Source organism: Staurois parvus, unplaced genomic scaffold, assembly GCF_062004578.1.
Source record: "Staurois parvus isolate SC_StPar_1 unplaced genomic scaffold, SC_StPar_1.0 ptg000027l, whole genome shotgun sequence".
NCBI classification, from domain to species: Eukaryota; Metazoa; Chordata; class Amphibia; order Anura; family Ranidae; genus Staurois; species Staurois parvus.
In genome coordinates, this window is record NW_028317823.1 from 614863 (window position 1) to 635882 (window position 21020).

Below are 21020 nucleotides of genomic sequence, written 5' to 3' on the forward strand. Positions count from 1 at the left end.
GTTGTGAAATGCCTGAAGGATCTTCTGATCCTGTGAGCCCCCCAAAAGCCTGAGCTTAGGAAGTGCTGGGTGGGTAAGTTTAGGGATACGTTTACAAGCTAACAGGGAGCCTGGTTTGTGCCACCATGTGAAAAATGTATGGTTCATCCAACGCAGTTGCTTTTCTGCTTTTGTGGTAAGACAGAGGTTGTTAAGGCCTTGTATTCTTTAGTTTTGGCAGAGATCAACTCTTTGCAAGATCTTTTAATTTGGGAGGGCAATTGAATAAAGAAACCTCTAACAGAGGATTTGTGAGCAGCCCACTTAATAGCAGGGGTTGTATCGTCTGCTTTATTAATTGTAAAGTAAGATTTTAAGTGTTTGACTACTTCTAGACAAAAGGACTCATTACTAAGAAGGGACTTATTTCATCTTCAGTGTGGCTTGGCCAAGTTGGTTGTCAAGTTAGAAAGCATCAGCATCACAGGGTCATGGTCTGACCAGGGCGTCGATACAATTTTGGCTGAGCGTAATGTAGATAACATTTCCGAGGGGAGAAAAATGTGATCTATATGAGAATACCGATTGTGAGCTCTGTAGAAATGGGAATAATCTCTTGAGGTGGGATTGGCCTCTCTCCAAGCATCAATTAAAATATAGTGATACAAAAGTTGTGCAAAGTTGTGACTTTGTTTGGAAGGGGATTTAAGTTTAGCTGTGTGCGACTTATCAAGTGTATGATCTAAGGCTAGATTTGAATCCCCCGCCGAAAAGACATCACCTTCAAGTTCAGTAGATAAATATTTAAATAGGGATCAAGAAAAGTCTACCTGATTCACATTAGGGGCATAGTAAACCAGAAAAGTCACCAGATTTCCCCCCAGGTTTCCTTAACTAAAAGGAATTGCCCTTCCTTGTCCCTTATCACTTTAGTTTCGGTGAGCAACAGCCGTCTGGAAAGACGGAGTGCTATCCCTCACTTTTTTTCAAAGGCATTAGTGAAAAACCATACAGGAAAATTGCTATGAATATACCTACAGCTGTATTCAAAATAATAGCAGTGTGTTGAAAAAAGTGAATAAAGCTCAAAATCCTTCTAATAGCTTTTATTTCCATACACACAAATGCATTGGGAACACTACACATTCTATTCCAAATCAAAACATGAAGAAAAATATATCAAATTTGTGTTGTTCCTATAAAAAATTGAAGAAAAGTGAATATTAGACTGTTCAAAAAAATAGCAGTGTTTTGTATTCTTCTTTACAAACTCAAACATTCACTATATAAACTGAAAAATGTTTGAAGATTTTGCTTTCCTTTGAATCACTTAAAGAATATTTAGTTGTATAAGCACTGTTTCTGAGAACTGCTGTACATCTGTGTTGCATGGAGTCAACCAACTTCTGGCCCCTGTGAACAGGTATTCCAGCCCAGGATGATTGGACTACATTCCACAGTTCTCTATTTCTTGGTTTTGCCTCGGAAACTGCATTTTTGATGTCACCCCACAAGTTTTCTATTGGATTAAGATCCGGGGATTGGGCTGGCCACTCCATAACGTCAATCTTGTTGGTCTGGAACCAAGATGTTGCACGTTTACTGGTGTGTTTGGGGTCGTTGTCTTGTTGGAACACCCACTTCAAGGGCTATTCCTCTTCAGCATAATGCAGCATGATCTCTTCAAGTATTCCGATGTATTCAAACTGATCCATGATCCCTGGTATGCGATAAATAGGCTTAACACCGTAGTATGAGAAACATCCCCATATCATGATGCTTGCACCACCATGCTTCACTGTCTTCACAGTGTACTGTGGCTTGAATTCAGTGTTTGGGGGTCGTCTGACTGTCTCCGGCCACTAGACCCAAAAAGAACAATCTTACTTTCATCAGTCCACAAAATGTTGCGCCATTTCTCTTTAGGCCAGTCAATGTGCTCTTTGGCAAATTGTAACCTCTTCAGCACGTGTCTTTTTTTCAATAGTGGGACTTTGCGGGGGCTTCTTGCAGATAGCGTGGCTTCACATAGGCGTCTTCTAATTGTAACAGTACTCACAGGTAACTTTACACCTTCTTTGATCTTCCTGGAGCTGATTGTTGGCTGAGTCCTTGCCATTTTGGCTATTCTTCTATCTATTCGAATGGTAGTTTTTCGCTTTCTTCCACGTCTTTCAGGTTTTGGTTGCCATTTTAAAGCATTTACAATCATTTTAGCTGAGCAGCCTATCATTTTCTGCACTTCTTTATATGTTTTCCCCTCTCCAATCACTTTTTTAATCAAGATACGCTGCTCTTCTGATCAATGTCTGGAACGACCCATTTTCCTCAGAATTTCAGAGAGAAATGCACTGTAACCAGCATGTACAACATTTGCTGCCTTCCTTCCTTAAATAAGGGCAATAATTGCCACCTGTTTTTCAAAGAATGAATGACCTTACTAATAGAACTCCACATTGCTATTAGGCCTGCTAGTAAATTATTTGCCATGTAGAAATATCATTTCTACCAAAAAGAGTGATTGATCAGGTTAGTGATGTCTGACTGCTATTATTTTGAAAACAACTGTAGGTGTAAAAGAAGAGGCAAAATGGGTTTCCTGTAGACCAACTATATCAGCTCCTAGGGACTTATAATGGGAAAAAACCTGGAGGCGCTTAAAAGGGGAGCCCAGTCCTTGAACATTATGGGAAAGTAATCGGACAGTGTCACTATTGTATCTTAAAGTAGACATGGAACGCAATCAATACAGTTATGACTAGACAAACTCACCCACCAGCATAGGATACCGAGTATCCAAGATTTTCTTGGAAGTCCCAAGATGACCCTCAAATAAAAATAGTAAAAGAAGTTAAAAATAAGAGGATACAGAAGAAAAGAAACTAGAAGCCTAGGAATGGCTAGCATCAATCTAAATGGCAAAGTGATAATATGCAACGTAAGGCAATAGGCTAACAAATATCCTAGACGCAAGCTCAAGGGATGGAAGAGTCTCCACCAGAGCCAAGCAATGGGGAGAATCTTTTGATTAGGGAGAGCGCATAGACTCTTCCTGGCACCATGGAGTCTATATGAAAATTATATTAAAGGCTTCCGAAACCACAGAACTATTTTACAGAAAATATAAACAATCTAAACCGTTAGAGGACGATACTACTAGGGTAAAAGGTATATATAAAAACAATTCAAAAACGTATGTGGAGGCCAATGCCTCGTAATGGAATCACTGGGAGGCCACCACCAATTGGAAAATCAGCTAGCAGCAAACAGAGTCCTCAAGGAACCGATGTTGGCAGGTTTCTTCCTGGAGGAAGAGGGCCACAGAGGCGAGAGTGGAGGAGGTGGTCTGTTAGCTTTGGGTTAGTTCCACGAGGAGGGGCTAAGGGAATTAAAGCCCAAGTTCAGCAAGATTTTCTCTCCTTCGAGGAAAAGGAATAGGGTTTGCCATTATAGGTGAATTTTACACGAAACGGATAGTCCCTTCAAAGCAGACTCTAATTTGGATCAGGGGTAAAAGCAACGGTTTGAATGCCCTCCTTTTTTGAATGGTAGCTTGAGTAATATCTGCAAATACTTGGATCTTGTAGTCATCAACTTTCAAATTAGGATGTTCTCTTGCATCACTGCCTCCCTAATCCTGAAGAAGTGGGGCTTCACAATTGCATCCCAAGGAGGTCTATCTGGCTTTAAAGGGACAAGAAACTCTATGGATATGATCTATTTCCATGTGGATTTCGTCAGTAGCTGGCACCGCAGATTGCATAAGGGAATGGGCGATGGAGGCGATATCTTTGACCGTTTCAGGAAGACCTCTTATGCTGAAGTTGTACCAGCGGGTGTGATTCTCAAGATCTTCTATATTATTGTAAGCTTCATAAAGGCGATCTTGTAGGTCAGCAATCGCCAAAAACACACTGCATTTACTAAAGTGTGGGGTACCATTAGGACTTAATTGAACCCTGCACATGTGCTAAAGAGCAGCAGATTTGTCTGAACGGGCATGCTTTTGTGTTTTGCAACACACAGTAACGTGAAGCAAGGCTTAATATGGGGTGCTGCGAGACTGAAAATATTTTTCAAGGATGCCCTGACTGGAAAAAATTTGAAAAACACCATCATAGATATATTATTTATCATTGTAAAAGGACATATTCCACACTTTTTCTAATTTTTCTGAGAAAACCCCCCCCCCAAAAAAACAACTTTGGAAAAAATGAAAACAAAAAAAAATTTCCCCTAATTTCTTTTCGTTTTTTGTTCATAGGCCTTCCCATCTCTAGTTCGGTGAAAGCAATACAAACTAGAGAGATGCTCTAACCTTTTTACCCTATATCCAAAAGAAAATGTTTTGCCTGGAGTTCTCGAGGACACATTAATACAATGGAGGGCAAATGCCTATTTTGGTATTGATTTTTTTTTTTAAAGGTTATGTTAACCCTGACTAAATGAGTTGATACATAAGTCAAGTTGTGCATTATACTGTACATGTATAGAGTAAACGCTGTCTACGCTACTACATGCAATTCTGATTTCTGCTCATAATTTCTTATCAAGCAAGTGACACAGAAAACAGCCTGTGTTCCACAAACAACTGCTAACCACGCACACAGCTAAGCAAATTCTACTTTTCTCAGAGACTGTCAATTAAATCTTTCATTTTCAGCACAATGTCATAGCAAAACAGCACAGCAAGAATCAGAATTCTTTCCAGATCAGGAATTAAGCAGACAAGGTAAACACTCCTTTCTCAGCCTTTTAATGAGGTACTGCAACTAGAGGGCGCTCTCAAACAATTCCCCTTTGAGAGTTCTCAAAGAGTGTGCCTTAACCACTTGCCCTCCTGAGGATTTACCCCCCTTAATGACCAGGCCTCTTTTTGCTACTCTAGGGGTTATCTAGAGGAGGCCTTCCTGTTTGATTGATCTGCCAGTGTCCATCCACCTATAGGTGGCGTATAACCCAGATAGTAATGATTATAGCCTGCTCTGTGTCCCATGATGTACAATAAAGAAAGATTTTACACTATGCTGGATCTTCTTGCTTTATTGGGGACGAATATGGAGAGCTATTGACCTTAAGAAGGAGGATTGCACAAGGGAAACTGTGTATATAGAGGAGGAGAGAGTCCCAACACCACTACTAACGAGGAATCAATTCTTTGGAGTACTACTAGGCCCATTGGCCCTGTGGGGCCGGGGCAGGAAGGTGAGGGGGCACCCCAGACACCGAGGATTGTCACATATCGGTCTCACATCTGCATGAAGAGTTTTTTATTCCAGTTAAGGACACAGTTTTGTCTTGTGTTGTGCATGTCACAAATCCTTGATAGGTATTTATGCACCTATTGAGCACCTGTTGAGCACTTGATTCATCTAAGGACTATTGGAGTATCTAGTAATCTGTATCTTTGTTGTTATATCTGTCATATATGTCTTGGGGTATATATATGGGGTATATATATATATATATATATATATATATATATATATAGAGCGCTGCACTACTTCTACATCCTAATAAGTGTATATTGATTTCTTTGTTTGAAAGTTATAGCGTCTACAAACTATGGTATAGATACTGCAATTTATGCCATGTTTTTGCTATGCAGCGCTGCAGTTTAGTTTATACATCTTATCATGAGGCTAGTCAATTATCTTCTACCACTGCTCCACAGCTGCAACCATATCTGAAGTAGTATCACCTATGAATGCCTTTGCACCACTACACATCCTAAAGTCACTCATTCTCAGTGCACCAGCCAATGTAGCTGTCTTTGTTCCACATGCAACTGTACATCCAACGTCCACAAACACAGGCATGTCATAGTTTGCTTGAGGTATGCTTCGCAAAGAGCTCACCAAGACAGGTCTCACTAGGTTTGATGACCAACCTGACAACTACAGCCTGGAAATCCAAACTTTTGATTATCAGGTGACTAGGCCCTTAATTTGCTGAACGCATAAACCTTTGGGAGCCTTCCTGGCCAGCACAATACGATTGTTGCCAGGGGCTATAGCTGCTGGTAGTAATCGCATGCAGCAATATCCAACAGACTGGTTGTACCCAAGTTGATAAATAGATCTACTTGAGTAAACTCAGCCTGCCCATACATGAATTGAAATTTGGCCGGTCTCTGCTAAACAGGCTGAATTTTATTCTGCATATATCTGGCTTAAGGCTACATTTTAGTGCATAGAATGTGACAGTGATGATCACGTGCAAGTACTTCATTCACTTGAAGACAGTCCCACTCTACCGCAGAAGGATTACCTGTGGACAAAGCATGGTGGCGAGAGTACAGACCAAACACTGCCTCATACTCCAGATTTGTACACATGTACAGATGTTTGTGGAGAAGGACAATTCTGTGTCAAAATATATTTAGTATGTGTGTACCGCAAGGATCAACCTGAAAAAGCTTTAGGACTTTATGCTGCTCTAGATGATGGATAACAAGTCTATTGGAAGATCAAAGCTTTTTGACCTGTTAAACACAACAGGAGATGCCTTACTATATACCATGGACACCTGTACTGCCATTGCAGAAATTTCAGACAGGAGAGTCATTGGTCTTGTAGTTGTTCCCCTAAATGGCAATGTAGAAATACCAATGCCCGCTCTTCTTGAGTGCAATCAGATTCCTGTCAACAGAGAGGAGATCACTACTCCTGCAGCTGCCTCTCACTACTCACTTTAGAGACATACTGACCCTATACCAGCTCAATGCTGATATTTTTCTGCTTCTTGGCCGAGACATCCCAAGGGTACACAGGGCTTGCCAACAAATCAGTGGGCCACATAACACACCATATGTCCAATGACTGTACCTATCTTAGATCTTCATAGGCAACGTCTGTCAGGGTCAGCCTTTTTCAACCAGGGTGACGGAAAGCTAGCCAATTCATGACTACAGCATGTTGCTAGAGTGTACAGAAAAAAAAAAACCATATATATATTCACATGGATATATTCACATAGACTATAAAGGTCTGTTTGTTAACAGGCCAGATGTAGAGTCATGAAGGAGTAAAAAAAAACTTATGTTCCCAATCTAGAACAAATAGGATTATAACAACTCAATTGTTCTATTAAGATCCAACACATTCATACATAGAGTGAGGAACAGAAGTATTTGAACACCCTGCGATTTTTCAAGTTCTTCCACTTAGAAATCATGGAGGGGTCTGAAATTCACATTGTAGGTGCATTCCCACTATGAGAGAATAAAAAAAAAAAATCAGAAAATCACATTATATGATTTTTAAAGGATGTATTTGTCTTCACTGCTGAACATAAGTATTTGAACACCTTAGAAACAGCAAGAATTCTGTCTCTCAAAGACCTGTTACTGTGCCTTTAAAATGTCCTCCTCTACTCCACTCATTAATCTAACTTAGTAGCACCTGCCTGAGCTCTTTAAAGCCACCTGTCCACCCCACAGTCAGTCAGACGCCAACTTCTACCATGGGCAAGACCAAAGAGCTGTCAAAAGACACTAGAGACAAAATTGTGGACCTCCACAATGCTGGAAAGGGCTACGGGGCAATTGCCAAGCAGCTTGGTGAAATAAAATCAAATTGTTGGAGCAATTGTTAGAAAATGGAAGAGGCTAAGGACGACTGTCAGTCTCCCTCGGACTGGGGCTCCATGCAAGATCTCACCTCGTGGGGTATCACTGATAAGAAAGATGAGGAATCAGCCCAGAACTACAAGGGAGGAGCTGGTCAATGATATGAAGAGAGTTGGGACCACAGTTTCAAAGGTCACTGTCGGTAGAACACTACGCTGTTGTGGTTTCAAATCATGCATTGCATGGAAGGTTCCCCTGCTCAAGTCATCTCATCACATGTCCATTCCCGTCTGAAGTTTGCCAATGACCATCTGGATGATCCAGAGGAGGCATGGGAGAAAGTCATGTGGTCAGATGAGACCAAAGTAGAACTTTTTGGTCTAAACTTCACTCGTCATGTTTGGAGGAAAAAGGATGGGTTGCATCCCAAGAACAACATCCCTACTGTGAAGCATGGGGGTGGTAACATCATGCTTTGGGGGTGCTTTTCTGCGAAGGGGACAGGACGACTGCACTGTATTAAGGACAGGATGAATGGGGCCATTTATTGTGAGATTTTGAGCAACAACCTCCTTCCCTCAGTCAGAGCACTGAAGATGGGTCGTGGCTGGGTCTTCCAACATGACAACGACCCGAAGCACACAGCCAGGATAATCAAGGAGTGGCTCCGTAAGAAGCATATCAAGGTTCTGGAGTGGCCTAGCCAGTCTCCAGACCTAAATCCAATAGAACATCTTTGGAGGGAGTTGAAACTCCGTGTTGCTCAGCGACAGCCCCGAAACCTGACAGATCTAGAGGAGATCTGTGTGGAGGAGTGGGCCCATATCCCTGTTGCAGTGGGTGCAAACCTGGTCAAGAACTACAGGAAACGTTTGACCTCTGTAATTGCAAACAAAGGCTTCTGTACCAAATATTAACACTGATTTTCTCAGGTGTTCAAATACTTATGTTCAGCAGTGCAAGACAAATAAATTCTTTAAAAATCATACAATGTGATTTCCTGAATTTTTTTTTAATTCTGTCTCTCAGAGTGGGAATGCACCTACAATATGAATTTCAGACCCCTCCATGATTTCTAAGTGGGAGAACTTGCAAAATCGCAGGGTGTTCAAATACTTCTGTTCCTCACTGTATGTTAGTAATATTATTAAGCAGATATTCTATGTTAGATTAAGGAAGGCTTCTAACACCCTCTCCATTAGCACTGGGGTCACTCTGGCTGAGTGAGAGAGAGAAACTTAGGGAAAAGAGAAACATTGGAATACTAGTCAGTAGCAGTGTGCAAAGGTTTCTTTTCAACCTTTAACATTGGGTGTCCTACGTGCGTGAATGTTGCTGCATTATGTAAAACTATTACTTTAGTTTTTACATTTTGGAATGGGGTGCCTTAAGGTTGTGCATACTTTTAGAGGGTGCCTTGACTGAAAAAAGGTTGTGGAACACTGGTCTGGGTAATGTCTTTCACTGTTTTTTTATTTCAAGATGTGTCCTAGCCAAATGGTGGTAATGGTTTTGAACAGTACCCACATCACTACCATTTCAAAGAAAGACTTTGCATTATTGCATGAAACAATTCTATACACTAGGTGATAAAAAGGCCCTTCATTTCTGGGATGATCATGTCACCACTGTGTTCAATGTAACAACTAAAGACAATGAGCTGGCAGCCCCCATGGAAGACATGGAGTTCATAAAAATTACGAGTAAGGAGTTGTGTTGGGACAATTGCAAAAACTGGGTAATACCACTACCACTGAAATCTTGTAAAACCTATTTCAAGAAAGAAACTACCAAATAATGTTCAGCATGCAGAAGCATGATTTACCTCTTTGCAACGCACCCTGAACAGAAATCCTGAGATGAAGAAACACTTTGTTGACTTTATGCAGAAGTAGTTTGTGAGAAATCATGCTGTACACGCACCACCTCTTAGTGAAGTAGAGGAATGTTGGTACCTCCCATTCTTTGGCATGTACCATCCTTGTAAGCCAGATCAAATTGGGGTGGCCTTTGACTCAGGTTTTTAATATAAAGATGTTTTCCTTATTGATGTTCTCCTCATGGGGCATAATCTGAAAGACAACCTAATAGGAGTTTTGCCCCATTTCAGACAGGAACCATTTGCTGTTATAGCTGAAATTCAGCAAATGTTCTACTGTTTCAGTGTTCAAGAAGACAACAGAAGCTTCCTCAGGTTCTGATGGTATCACAAGAACGATGAACCCATCACAGTTCACACTGATTTTACATTTGAACTGGTTAATCCTTATTCTGATTAAGAAATCAGAGCTAATGCTGTTATACTCAACACTTCTGTGAATTCAGAGATGATGCTGAGTTCTCCATTTTGAACGTTTTTTCAAAATGATCTTCTGTCGACTGAGCTATCACACAACTTACCCATGTTACTCATCAATTTGCAACCAATACTAAGGATCATTAAGAATGTCGTGGATGGCACATCTGTAAAGAGCCTCTCACCATCAAGGAAAATTCACAAGCAGAAAAGGTCATTAGGGACTAAACTTTTCTAAAGATAGTCCACTCTACAGATTGAACCCAATGATTGATCACAACAAGATACTTTGAAATGGTCACATAGAGAAGTCCAATCTGTTCAGTAAGGAACAGAATCCTCTTATTGTTCCAGGTTAACATCACTTTATTGCATTGCTGGTTTAACATCACCAACAGCAAGTTCAGCACCTTGGCAATATCTTCTGGAGTCAATAGAAGAAGGTGCACCATTGCAGTTTTCAAGGTCGTAACAAATGGCAAACTGGCAAATCCAACCTACAAGTGGGTACATAGTCCTCTTGAAAGAAAAGAATGCCAACTGCAACCATAGGTCTCTGGGTCTCATTACAAAGACTGCACCAAGCAGTGATGGAAAAGTTTGAAAAGTAGCTGTCAAGGTAGTTAAAGAAGGATCAGCATGACTTTACTTCAGGCCTGTCAACAAACTGGTACTTCTTTTGCCAAAGGAATAGGATTTGACTTCTAAAACAATGACTTTATTCAAAGGGAGGTGAGAAGGACTGGTACATGTTGCTGCCTTATCCTCTAAAGATACACTCATAAACTCTCTTCTGTGCGATCTTACAGACAGACCTTACTGCATACCACACATACAGTCACACATACACTATATTGCCAAAAGTATTGGCACACCCCTCCCAAATCTTTGGATTCAGGTGTTCCAATCACCTCCATGACCACAGGTGCATAAATTCAAGCACCTAGGTATGCAGACTGCTTCTACAAACATTTGTAAAAGAATAGGTCACTCTCAGGAGCTCAGTGAATTCAAGCGTGGTACCGTGATAGTTTGCCACTTTTGCAATAGGTCCATCAGTGAAATTTCCTTGTTGCTAAATATTCCACGGTCAATTGTTAGTGGTATTATAACAAAGTGGAAGCAACTGGGAACAGCAACTAAGCCACGAAGTGGTAGGCCACATGAAATGACAGAGCGGGGTCAGCACATGCATGTGGCCTTTAGATTAGCACAACAACAGTGCATAGAGAGCTTCATGGAGTGGGTTGCCATGACCGAACAGCTGCATCCGAGCCTTACATCACCAAGTACAATGCAAAGCGTCGGATGCAGTGGTGTAAAGTATGCCGCCACTGGACTGTAGAGCAGTGGAGATGTGTTTTCTGGAATGATGAATCACTCTTCTCATACTTCATGGGAATCCGATGGACATGTCTGGGTTTGGCGGTACCCAGGAGAACGGTACTTACCTGACTGCATTGTGCCAAGTGTAAAGTTTGGTGGAGAGGGGATTATGGTGTGGAGTTGTTTTTCAGGGGTTGGGCTTGGCCCCTTAGTTCCAATGAAGGGAACTCTTAAGGAGTCAGCATACCAAGACATTATGGACAATTTCATGCTGCCAACTTTGTGGGAACAGTTTGGGGATGGCCCCTTCCTGTTCCAACATGACTGCTCACCAGTGCACAAAGCAAGGTCCATAAAGACATGGATGAGCAAGTTTGGGGTGGAGGAACTTGACTGGCCTGCAAAGAGTCCTGACCTTAACCCAATAGAACACCTTTGGGATGAATTAGAGCAGAGACTGCAAGCCAGGCCTTCTCGTCCGACATCAGTGCCTGACCTCACAAATGCTTCTGGAAAAATGGTCAAACATTCCCATAGACACCCTCCTAAACCTTGTGGATGGCCTTCCCAGAAGAGTTGAAGCTGTTATAGCTGCAAAGGGTGGTCCAGCTCAATATTGACCCCTACAGACTAAGACTGGTATACCATTAAAGTTCATGTACATGTAAAGGCAGACATCCCAATACTTTTGGCAAAATGGCATATATCTATTAAAAATTTCAGTGTTAAAAAAATGACATTAATATTTCACCTTATAGACACATGTAGACCCCGATTGTCTCCGTTGGTCACCAAAACCAAGCAATACGTTCACTAGAATTGTTTACTCTTTGCTGCTATATTCCATCAGTATTGATGATATTAAAGTGCTTGTAAAGGCTCTAATTGTTTTTCTTAAAATAATAACATGGTAAACTTACCTGCTCTGTGCAATGGTATTGCACAGATCGGCCATGAACCTACTCTTCTGGAATCTCCCACAGACGCTCTTAGGCTTCTTCTCTTCTGCAAGCACCAATATAGCAAGATGCTTGCTATGGAGGTGCACAGGGGACTCAGTCCCAAGCCAGGCTATATGCATCCATAGACATGCACAGTGAGGCTCCGCCCCCCTGCTCCCTTCTCAGAGGAATTGATTGAGCCAGTGGCTCCTATTGCTGCCTTTGTGTCTTGTGAGCAGAGAGCGAGCACGGCACTGGATCAAAAGAGAAGCCAGATAAACATTTGGGGGCTTTATTTAATACAGAGAATGCATTAAGGTAAACAAAAAAAAAAAAAAACCTTATGCCTTTACAACCACTTTAATGCTGGGGGTATGATGACTACATGATTGTTAATTGGTTCTTAACTGCTAGTCTGCCCAGGCAGCTGTTAATAACAGAATTCCAAAGCCTTTAAAAGAATTCTTTAGATTAATGTTCCCTCAGCACAAGACATCCTGCAATAAAACACTACATGATGGTAAACTGAGTGGACTTTCTCTGATACTGTTTGCCAGTTTGCGTATTGACTTTATTTGTTGCCTGGAGTTGGTCCTTAGCCCGTATTATAAATATTTTATTTTTAAATGATTAAACTTTGGAGCTAGGCATTCATTTCCCGAGCATCCTGCAGCTTCAAATGTTCTTATTATCATCATTTATCATCCCTAAAACGGTCCACTTCCTGCAAATTCAATGTATGCTTGTGATAACTCTATATAACCATGGCCACAATTTGTTCTGCAGTAGATCATGACGTGATAGATGGCCATTCAGTGCTACAGATTGTTGTAAAGCCTCTGGAAATGTTACACCGTAAGGCTCTTCCAAAAACAAGGGGGAACAATTAATAGACATTTACTGTGTACCAGGTTTTATAACCATGTAATTGACTGAAATGCCAAATAATTACAGCAGGTAATGGATATCAATATATGTCATCAGCATGAGCATTTCGATTTTACCTAAAGGGGAATACTAGCTTATTCCATGTTGTTTTCACACAATTAAAAATGTGCAACAATGACCACATTTTGTCATTAAAATAGATTTGAACCTAATCACTAAAATCTTATATAAGCTTTAACGTGTTAATGTCATTTCAAAAGTTGCTTTTTGGTGTTTTCAAATTTGTAGCTTTCATTAAAATAACATCTGGTTATGCCATCATAAAGGCCATGTTCAGGCTCCCTGTTATAAGCTGACAACTATCCCTCATATGTGCTCTTGTGTTGTCACATGGGCCTCTGATAGGAACAGTTCACTTACAGTTTCTACACACATTGTGCAGACATGGTTCACTGTTGCCATGATCGGGAAGCAGGGGAATGATGTGCTGCTGAGGATGGAGCCAGTTTATGTAGTCAATGAGTTGCTGAAATGGACTGGAAGAAATCAACAGCACTGAGATGAAGAACCCTATTGGACACATTTGGGGTGAATTGGAACACTGGTTGCTATCCAGATTTTCAGGTTCAGGTGCTTCCAGTGAAGGGTATTGTTGATGCTACAGCATAAAAATACATTGTAGACAATAGCACACCCTCTAACCAGCTTGAGGAAAGTCTGTTTTTTTTCCCCAGCATGACTGTGCCCCTGTGCACAAAGCCAGTTCCATAAAGACATTGCTTGATGAGTTTGGTATGAAGGAACTCAAGTGGCCTCCACAAAGCCCTGACCCTGAGCCCTTGGGATGAACTGGAATTCTGACTGTGGATCCAGGACTTCTCTTTCAGCATCAGTACTTTACCTCACAAATGCTCTTTGGGCTGAATGGACATACAATGCAACACTCTACAAAATATTGTGGAAAATTTCCTAAAAGAGTGGAGGCTGTTATGCTGCAAAAGGGGGAGGAGGCAATTAAAGCCCATGGTTATGACATAAGATGTCCAACAAGCTTATATAGGTGTGATGGTCAGGTGACCACAAACCTTTGCAAATGTAATGCCTTTAAAGGTTACAGCAAATTATTGGCATAACTATCCACATTTCTTTTATAATTAAGGAGAATGAAACAGGAGGAATGTGAACATTTGTTCTGTATCCGCAGCAGCCAGAATCTCAATTGGATGGGTGCAAAGTCAGAAACGATTGCAGGGAGAGTTCACTGCTGGAATTAAAATAAAAATATATTTTTTTAAAAGGTGCTGTCGGGGATCTCCGCGATCCCCGCAGCGATGGTCCCGGCGCAGTGCGCCGCCCTGTGCAGGGACGCGGGCACTAGGTCCGGGCCAAATGCGGCGTTCGAGTTCGCGCATGCGCAGTAGAAGCCGCGGCCGCCCGCTGGGCACCATTGGCAGCGCAGGGCGTGATATTTAAACGGCCCTGAGCTGTCATTCAGTGCCTTCTGGTCTTACCTGCATTCCTGAATCTGCGAACCTGTGCCCTGTGAGTTATTGACCCGGATTGTACCTGACCTTGCCATATTCTCCTGTCCTGACCCTTGCTTTGTCTGACCTCTCTCCTGGATGCCCCCTATCGGATCTGACCTGCTGTTGCTGACCTGGCGTGTGACCCGACTATTCTCTGCCAGCTGCCTTGTACCGCACTGTCCTCTCTGTTACCGACCCGGCCTGTCTGACCTTGCTCAACCATCCATCCATCCCTCGCAGTGGGGTCTTCAGACCTCCTCATATCAGACTCTTTCCCGTGGGAGCCCTCGGCGTATACCACTACCACTGACGGACGTACCCAGTAGCCACGACCTGGTCTCGGGGTGCTCCAAGTCCATCCCCACCATCAGGGGCCCTGGTGAACAAGCACTCTGGGACTTAGATTCTGTGCGCTGGGGACGCCTATTCAGTGGAGTGCTAGTGGTACCGCCGGGCGGTCCCTTACAGGTGCCTACAGCTACAGCCTACAGCTTTTGATTGGGTTAATTTTTTTAATACTTATAGCAGATGGCAACTTTGGTAAAATAAAAACAAAATGGGATTGTTTTTTTAATGGTGAGGTAAATGCGTCTGGGTTGAAAATTGCCTTCTTTTTAATACAAATAAATAGATCAGTTTGGCTGCAATACAAAATTCTGAACAATGGTGTGTGCCTTGTCTTGATGTCTCCTTATTATAGGTTCTTCCCCTGGAAAACCAAATGAGGAACAAGAAAGAGTTTTCAAAAGCTTTGAACATTGGCATGGCAATAGTGACAGTTTTGTATATCTCTCTGGCCACAGTGGGGTACCTGAGCTTTGGAGAGAAAATCAAAGGCAGCATCACTCTAAACCTTCCTCAAGATTCCTGGTGAGTACCTTCATGTTTCTTATCTTTGATAAATTTTTGCGCAACTTTTCCGAGCACAGAGCATTCCGTGAAAACACAATGTGCATGCACTGTCAGCTCCTCAAACATGTCCTCTGATTTCCTGTGCCGCAAAAAGATTAAGGCATTTATATTCTATAAAGAAGAAAAAGATTAGTCAGAGAAGATGGGATAATTAGTATGAGCGTGTCCCAAACCTCTAGATGAAACTTTCTTAAACAAACTTGGCAACTTGCTAATAGAGCAATTCCATAGAAGTATTAAAACCAGTCCTTGAATTGGAAATTCTGCCAAAAAAAAAACCCCACTGTAGCTAAGGCTACAAAGTCCTCTCTATTTAGCTTAAAGTAAAACTTTACCCATAACAGCTTGATAACAATTAATGTTCTAGAACAAAAGAACATACAGTGTACATTAATAATTGTGCTACTTAAAGCGGAGTTCCATTTTTTTTTTTTTTTCGGATTTTTTTTTTGTTTATTAAGTCAGCAGCTACAAAAACTGTAGCTGCTGACTTTTCATAAACACACACTTACCTGTCCTTGAGCCCAGCAATGTTCTCACCCGCGGTGTCCCTTCTCTCCTCCACGGCGCTGGTATCTCTACTGTGGGCACCAGGCTGTGACAGCCAGAAGTGGGGGTGGGTACCTGTCAAAAACAGGTATCCGCTCCCCCCCAAAAAGGTTCCAAATATGGCATGGGGGGGAGGAGGCAAATAATTGGAGCATCCACTTTTGATTGGAACTCGGCTTTAAATTAGTTTGTGGTTTAAATTGCCTCCTGCATTGCTCCTCTTTCTTCTGCCCAGAGCAGTCACTAACTTGGAACTTTTCCCCCCTCTCATTGGTTTCATAAACTATATGTCAGTTTTTTCAATTAAAATCTGTACATTTCCAGTTTTGATTGTATGCATTGGCTCAGTTAGAGTGGAACAGTGCTGAAGTTTACAGGCTGCCAATGAGGGAAAAAGGAGAAATAATCAGGGAGATAAGATACGATCTCCTTATAGTTTTAACTCTTCTGTGTCTCCCAGGCAACAGAGTTTGTCCTGTCACCTCTCCTGCTTTTCTTTTCTTCTTCCCTACTCTGTGTTCCTTCACACAGTCTGCGTCATTCCTGTTGCTTTTTTCCCCCTTCAGCAACCGTAAATCCTAAAGCTGTCACCTGATCAGCCTCTAGAGGTTCTGATTTAGGCACATTGCCGAGAATAGGGAGCAACTGAGCATGTGTAGAGCAAGGCGTCACTGGATTTTAAAAAATATAGCACTAAGGCCTTATGCAAACTGCAGATCAAAGAAGCTGCTTCTATAGGCATTTGAGCTGTTTTGAGTTTTTATTTTTCTCCTGTTATTTCTTCCAAATGCCCCTTCATGTTAGTCTGTGTCAATGCACACTATAGGCGTTTTCAGGAGTTTAGCTGCAGGGGAGTTTACAGGCAGGGAAAAAAAAACCCCTGATGGAATAGAGGATTGGCTTCCTCATTTCTAATTTGAGGAGACTGGTGCGTGTCTGTGTTAAGAAGGGATGGCAGGGATGAGAGAGACTGACTAATGTTGTTCTGCATCAGAGGACGAGCTTGTGTAGTGAGCTTTAAGGCCTCATGCACGCAGGACATTTTAAAAACGCTCCTCCTCTTGGCAGCAATGTTTTGACAGAAAAAAGCAAGCTTGTAAAAGTGTCTTTGCGTCAAGTATTTTTTCCGCCAAAACACTAGTGCTCTTGGACACACTGGCAGTGGGTTTTTTTTTTTTTTACAACTCCTAAGAGCCCCTGCCACTAAAAGCGTCTAAAAGTGTATGTGTGCATGGACACCTAGGATAATCTGGAGGGGCGTTTAGAAGCTCTAAAAATGTGTGCATGAGACCTAAAAGAGAAATACGGGCTGTAGAAAAAACCAAAACATTATAATCACCTAGATGGATGGATGAGCGATCGCTCAGTTCTCCCCCTCCGCTCTGAGCACAGAGCAGTGACTATCAGTCAGCAGTCACCCACCGTGGAGGGGGTGGGTGGCCCAGGCTTTCAGTGGATCGCTGGGTGGATCCTGACCATATGGTTGGCAACTTTTCAGAGCCTGGACCAGCTCTGTGTTGTCAGCTGAAAATGGGCTTCAGCCCACTGTTGGCTAAAAATGGGTCACAAGAGTGCAGAACTAACTGCACTCCTGTAATCCATAGGAGAAGTACAGTCAAAAAAGCTTAGGCTATACTTCTCCTTTAATAGCTCTGCGTTAAGGAGCAGACTAAATTGAGTAAGAGGCAGGGTTTCAGGTATGGCTCCTTTTAACCGCCTCCTGCCCACCATATAAGGAACGGACAGGAGGGAGGCAGTTCTCTCATTCTGGGAGGATGTCATATGATGTCCTCCCACTCTAACTGTGCATGCGCGCATCGGCGATCGGTGGTGCGCTATGTCCCTGGGACACAGCAGATCAGTGGAAAGAGCCGATGATGTTGGCTCTCTCGTGATCAGCTGTGTCCAATCACAGCTGATCGCATGTAAGCAAGGAAATGCCGGTTATCGGCATTCCCCTCCTCATGCTGACTGCTCATGAGGAGAGGAGAGCCGATAAGTGGCATTCCTCAGAAGGGACATGTACACTGATCATCAGGGCACTCCTTCGAGGCCCACTGCATCCGGCTCTTCTCTCCTACCCCTCTGAGGATTGCAGTAATCTACCAACCTCCTGGACCCGTATACCGATTCCTCGAAGACTACCATTCTTCCTCTCCTGAGCTACCCACCATCATCCTTGGAGACTTCAATATCCCTATCAATGTCAACAACCCAGCTACATCCCAACTCCTCCACTTAACCTCTTCCTTTGCACTCACACAGTGCACACAGTCCTCCACCCACACCGACGGGAGCACCCTGGACCTCGTTTTCTCCCATCTCTGCACCCTCCACAACCTCACAAACACCCCTTTCCCTCTCTCTGACCACAACTTCATTACGTTCTCCGTCTCCCCATCCTCTAACACCTCCCTCCCCAAACGTCAAACCATCACCAGCCATAACCTCCGCAACCTGAACCTCGCCCCTCTCCACTCTGCAGCTGACCATCTGTACAACAGTATCCTTCCATTGTCATGCCCTGACCTGGCCACGACCCGCTGTCAGCTGCCTTAGACTCCTTAGCTACCCTAACCACATGTAGCATTAGACCTCGACCACTTCAACCCTGGCAGAACGACCACACTAAAAATCTTAAATGTCGCAGTCGCGCGCTGGAGTGATTATGGCGCAAAACCAGATCCCCTCGAGCGTTCTCCCTCTACAAATCCACCTTCCTCACTTACACCTCCTCCCTCCACACCGCCAAACAAGCCTACTTCGTAACCCTCATCAACACCCTCTCCACCTGTCCTCGCCGGCTCTTCTCCGCTTTCAACTCCCCACTCTCCCCCCCCCCCCCACCTCCACCCAGTACCTCACTCACCGCCCACGAGATTTCCAATCACTTCCAAAAAAAAGTCGACGCAATCCGGAAGGACATCGCCATTGCTCAATCTACTTCCCCACCTAGCCTTCCTCCCACTATAACCCCATCAACTCCCCCCTCCTCAGACCTCGCAACTGCCCTGCCCCCCACCACACCTAACACCCCGCACACTATAACCTCCCCAACACTCCGCTCCTTCAGCCTTGCTACCACTGAGGAGGTCACTAGGGTCTTCTCAGAAGCCCACCTCACCACTTGCCCCCTTGACCCTGTCCCCACACAACTCCTCGGTCACCATCCTCCTCCATCCTACGCTCCCTCACCCACATCTTCAAGCTCTCCCTCTCTACTGGCTCATTCCCCTCCCCCCTAAAGCACGCGCACATCACCTCCATACTCAAAAAACCCTCTCTGGACCCCACCGATCTGAACAACCTTAGACCCATCTTCCTGCTGCCATTTACATCCAAGCTCCTTGAGCGCTTAGTCTACAATCGCCTAAGCTCTCACCTCACTGACAACAACCTCCTCGATCCACTACAGTCTGGCTTCTGTCCCCTACACTCCACCGAAACCGCCCTACTCAAAATCACTAATGACCTGCTAACTGCCAAAGCTATTGGCCACTACTCAGTCCTCCTCCTCCTCGATCTTTCCGCGGCCTTCGACACCGTTGACCACCCCCTCCTCCTTAATAAACTACACTCCCTTGGCATCAGATACTCCGCTCTCTCCTGGCTCTCCTCCTATCTATCCCAACGCTCCTTCAGCGTTACCTATAATGCTACCACCTCCCCCTCTCTCCCCCTTTCTGTTGGGGTCCCTCAAGGCTCTGTCCTCGGGCCCCTACTCTTCTCCATCTACACCTCCTCCCTCGGCAAACTGATACACTCCCGCGGCTTCAACTATCACCTCTACACCGATGACACACAAATTTACCTCTCCACCCCTCACCTCACCCCTTCAGTCTCCGCCCGTATCGCCCACCTACTGAACGACATATCAGACTGGATGTCGTTCCATTTCCTCAAATTGAACCTTTCCAAAACTGAGCTCCTAATTTTCCCCCCAGCCCGCGCCCCCCCCCCCATCCTCTCCATCACGACCAACGCCACCATCAGTCCCACCCCGCAAGCCAAAGTCCTAGGTGTCACTCTAGACTCAAACCTGACCTTCCAACCCCATGTCTAATCGTTGGCAAACTCATGCAGGCTCCACCTCCGCAACATCTCCAAAATACGTACGTTCCTAACCCCAGACACTACTAAACAGCTCGTTCACTCCCTTATTATCTTAAGTCTGGACTACTGCAACTCCCTTCTCACCTACCCCAACACAGGCTAGCCCCACTTCAGTCTATCATGAACTCTGCGGCCAGACTCCTCCACCTTACCAACCGCTCCGCTTCTGCCACCCCCCTCTGTCATTCCCTCCACCCGCTTCCGATTGCCCAACGCATTAAATTCAAAATACTAACACAGACATACAAAGCCATTCATAACGCTGCCCCAAACTACCTCACCGACCTGATACCCAAATTCTACCCAACCCGTACTCTTCGCTCCTCACAAGACCTCCTACTTTCTAGCTCCCTGGTCTCCTTCTCCCACGCCTGACTGCAAGACTTATCCAGGACTTCCCCCATCCTCTGGAACTCACTACCCCAATCCATCAGACTGTCACCTACCCTCCTCACCTTTAGGTGCACCCTGAAAACCAATCTCTTCAGGGAAGCCTACCACACCCTCCTCCACTCCTCCTACCACTCCATCCCCCACAGCCACTTCCTCCTGTACCACTATCCCCTCCCTCCTAGATTGTAACATCGAAAGAGCAGGGCCCTCGAACCCCTCGTGTACTGTTTTTTTTGTTACTGTATTGTCTCATGTTCTGTCCCCCACTATAATGTACAGTGCTGAGCAAACCTTTTGGCGCTACATAAATACTGTATAATAATAATAATATAGGGCATATCTTAGGTATGCAAAACAAGGTTTTTAAAACATTAACCCACATTGCAGAAAATTTTGAAATCTACAAGAAAGTTCCATTTAGGAAAGATCTTAGTTTCCCCCAGACATTTGAGCAGAACAGCTTTGCATTTATCTAACTACTTTTAAGTTGGGAATACAGTTTAATGATGCAAGAAATATAAAGGCTT

The 21020-nt window shown here is 43.6% G+C and overlaps 1 protein-coding gene across 1 annotated transcript in view; it reads left to right on the forward strand.

Annotated features, from left to right (window-relative positions):
* SLC36A4 (solute carrier family 36 member 4) overlaps window positions 1-21020 on the forward strand; it is a 415009-nt gene that overhangs the window by 162695 nt on the left and 231294 nt on the right. The window contains exon 9 of the mRNA XM_089656501.1: window positions 15227-15396. Coding sequence (XP_089512627.1) covers window positions 15227-15396 — 170 coding nt within the window. The remainder of the gene's footprint in view (window positions 1-15226; window positions 15397-21020) is intronic.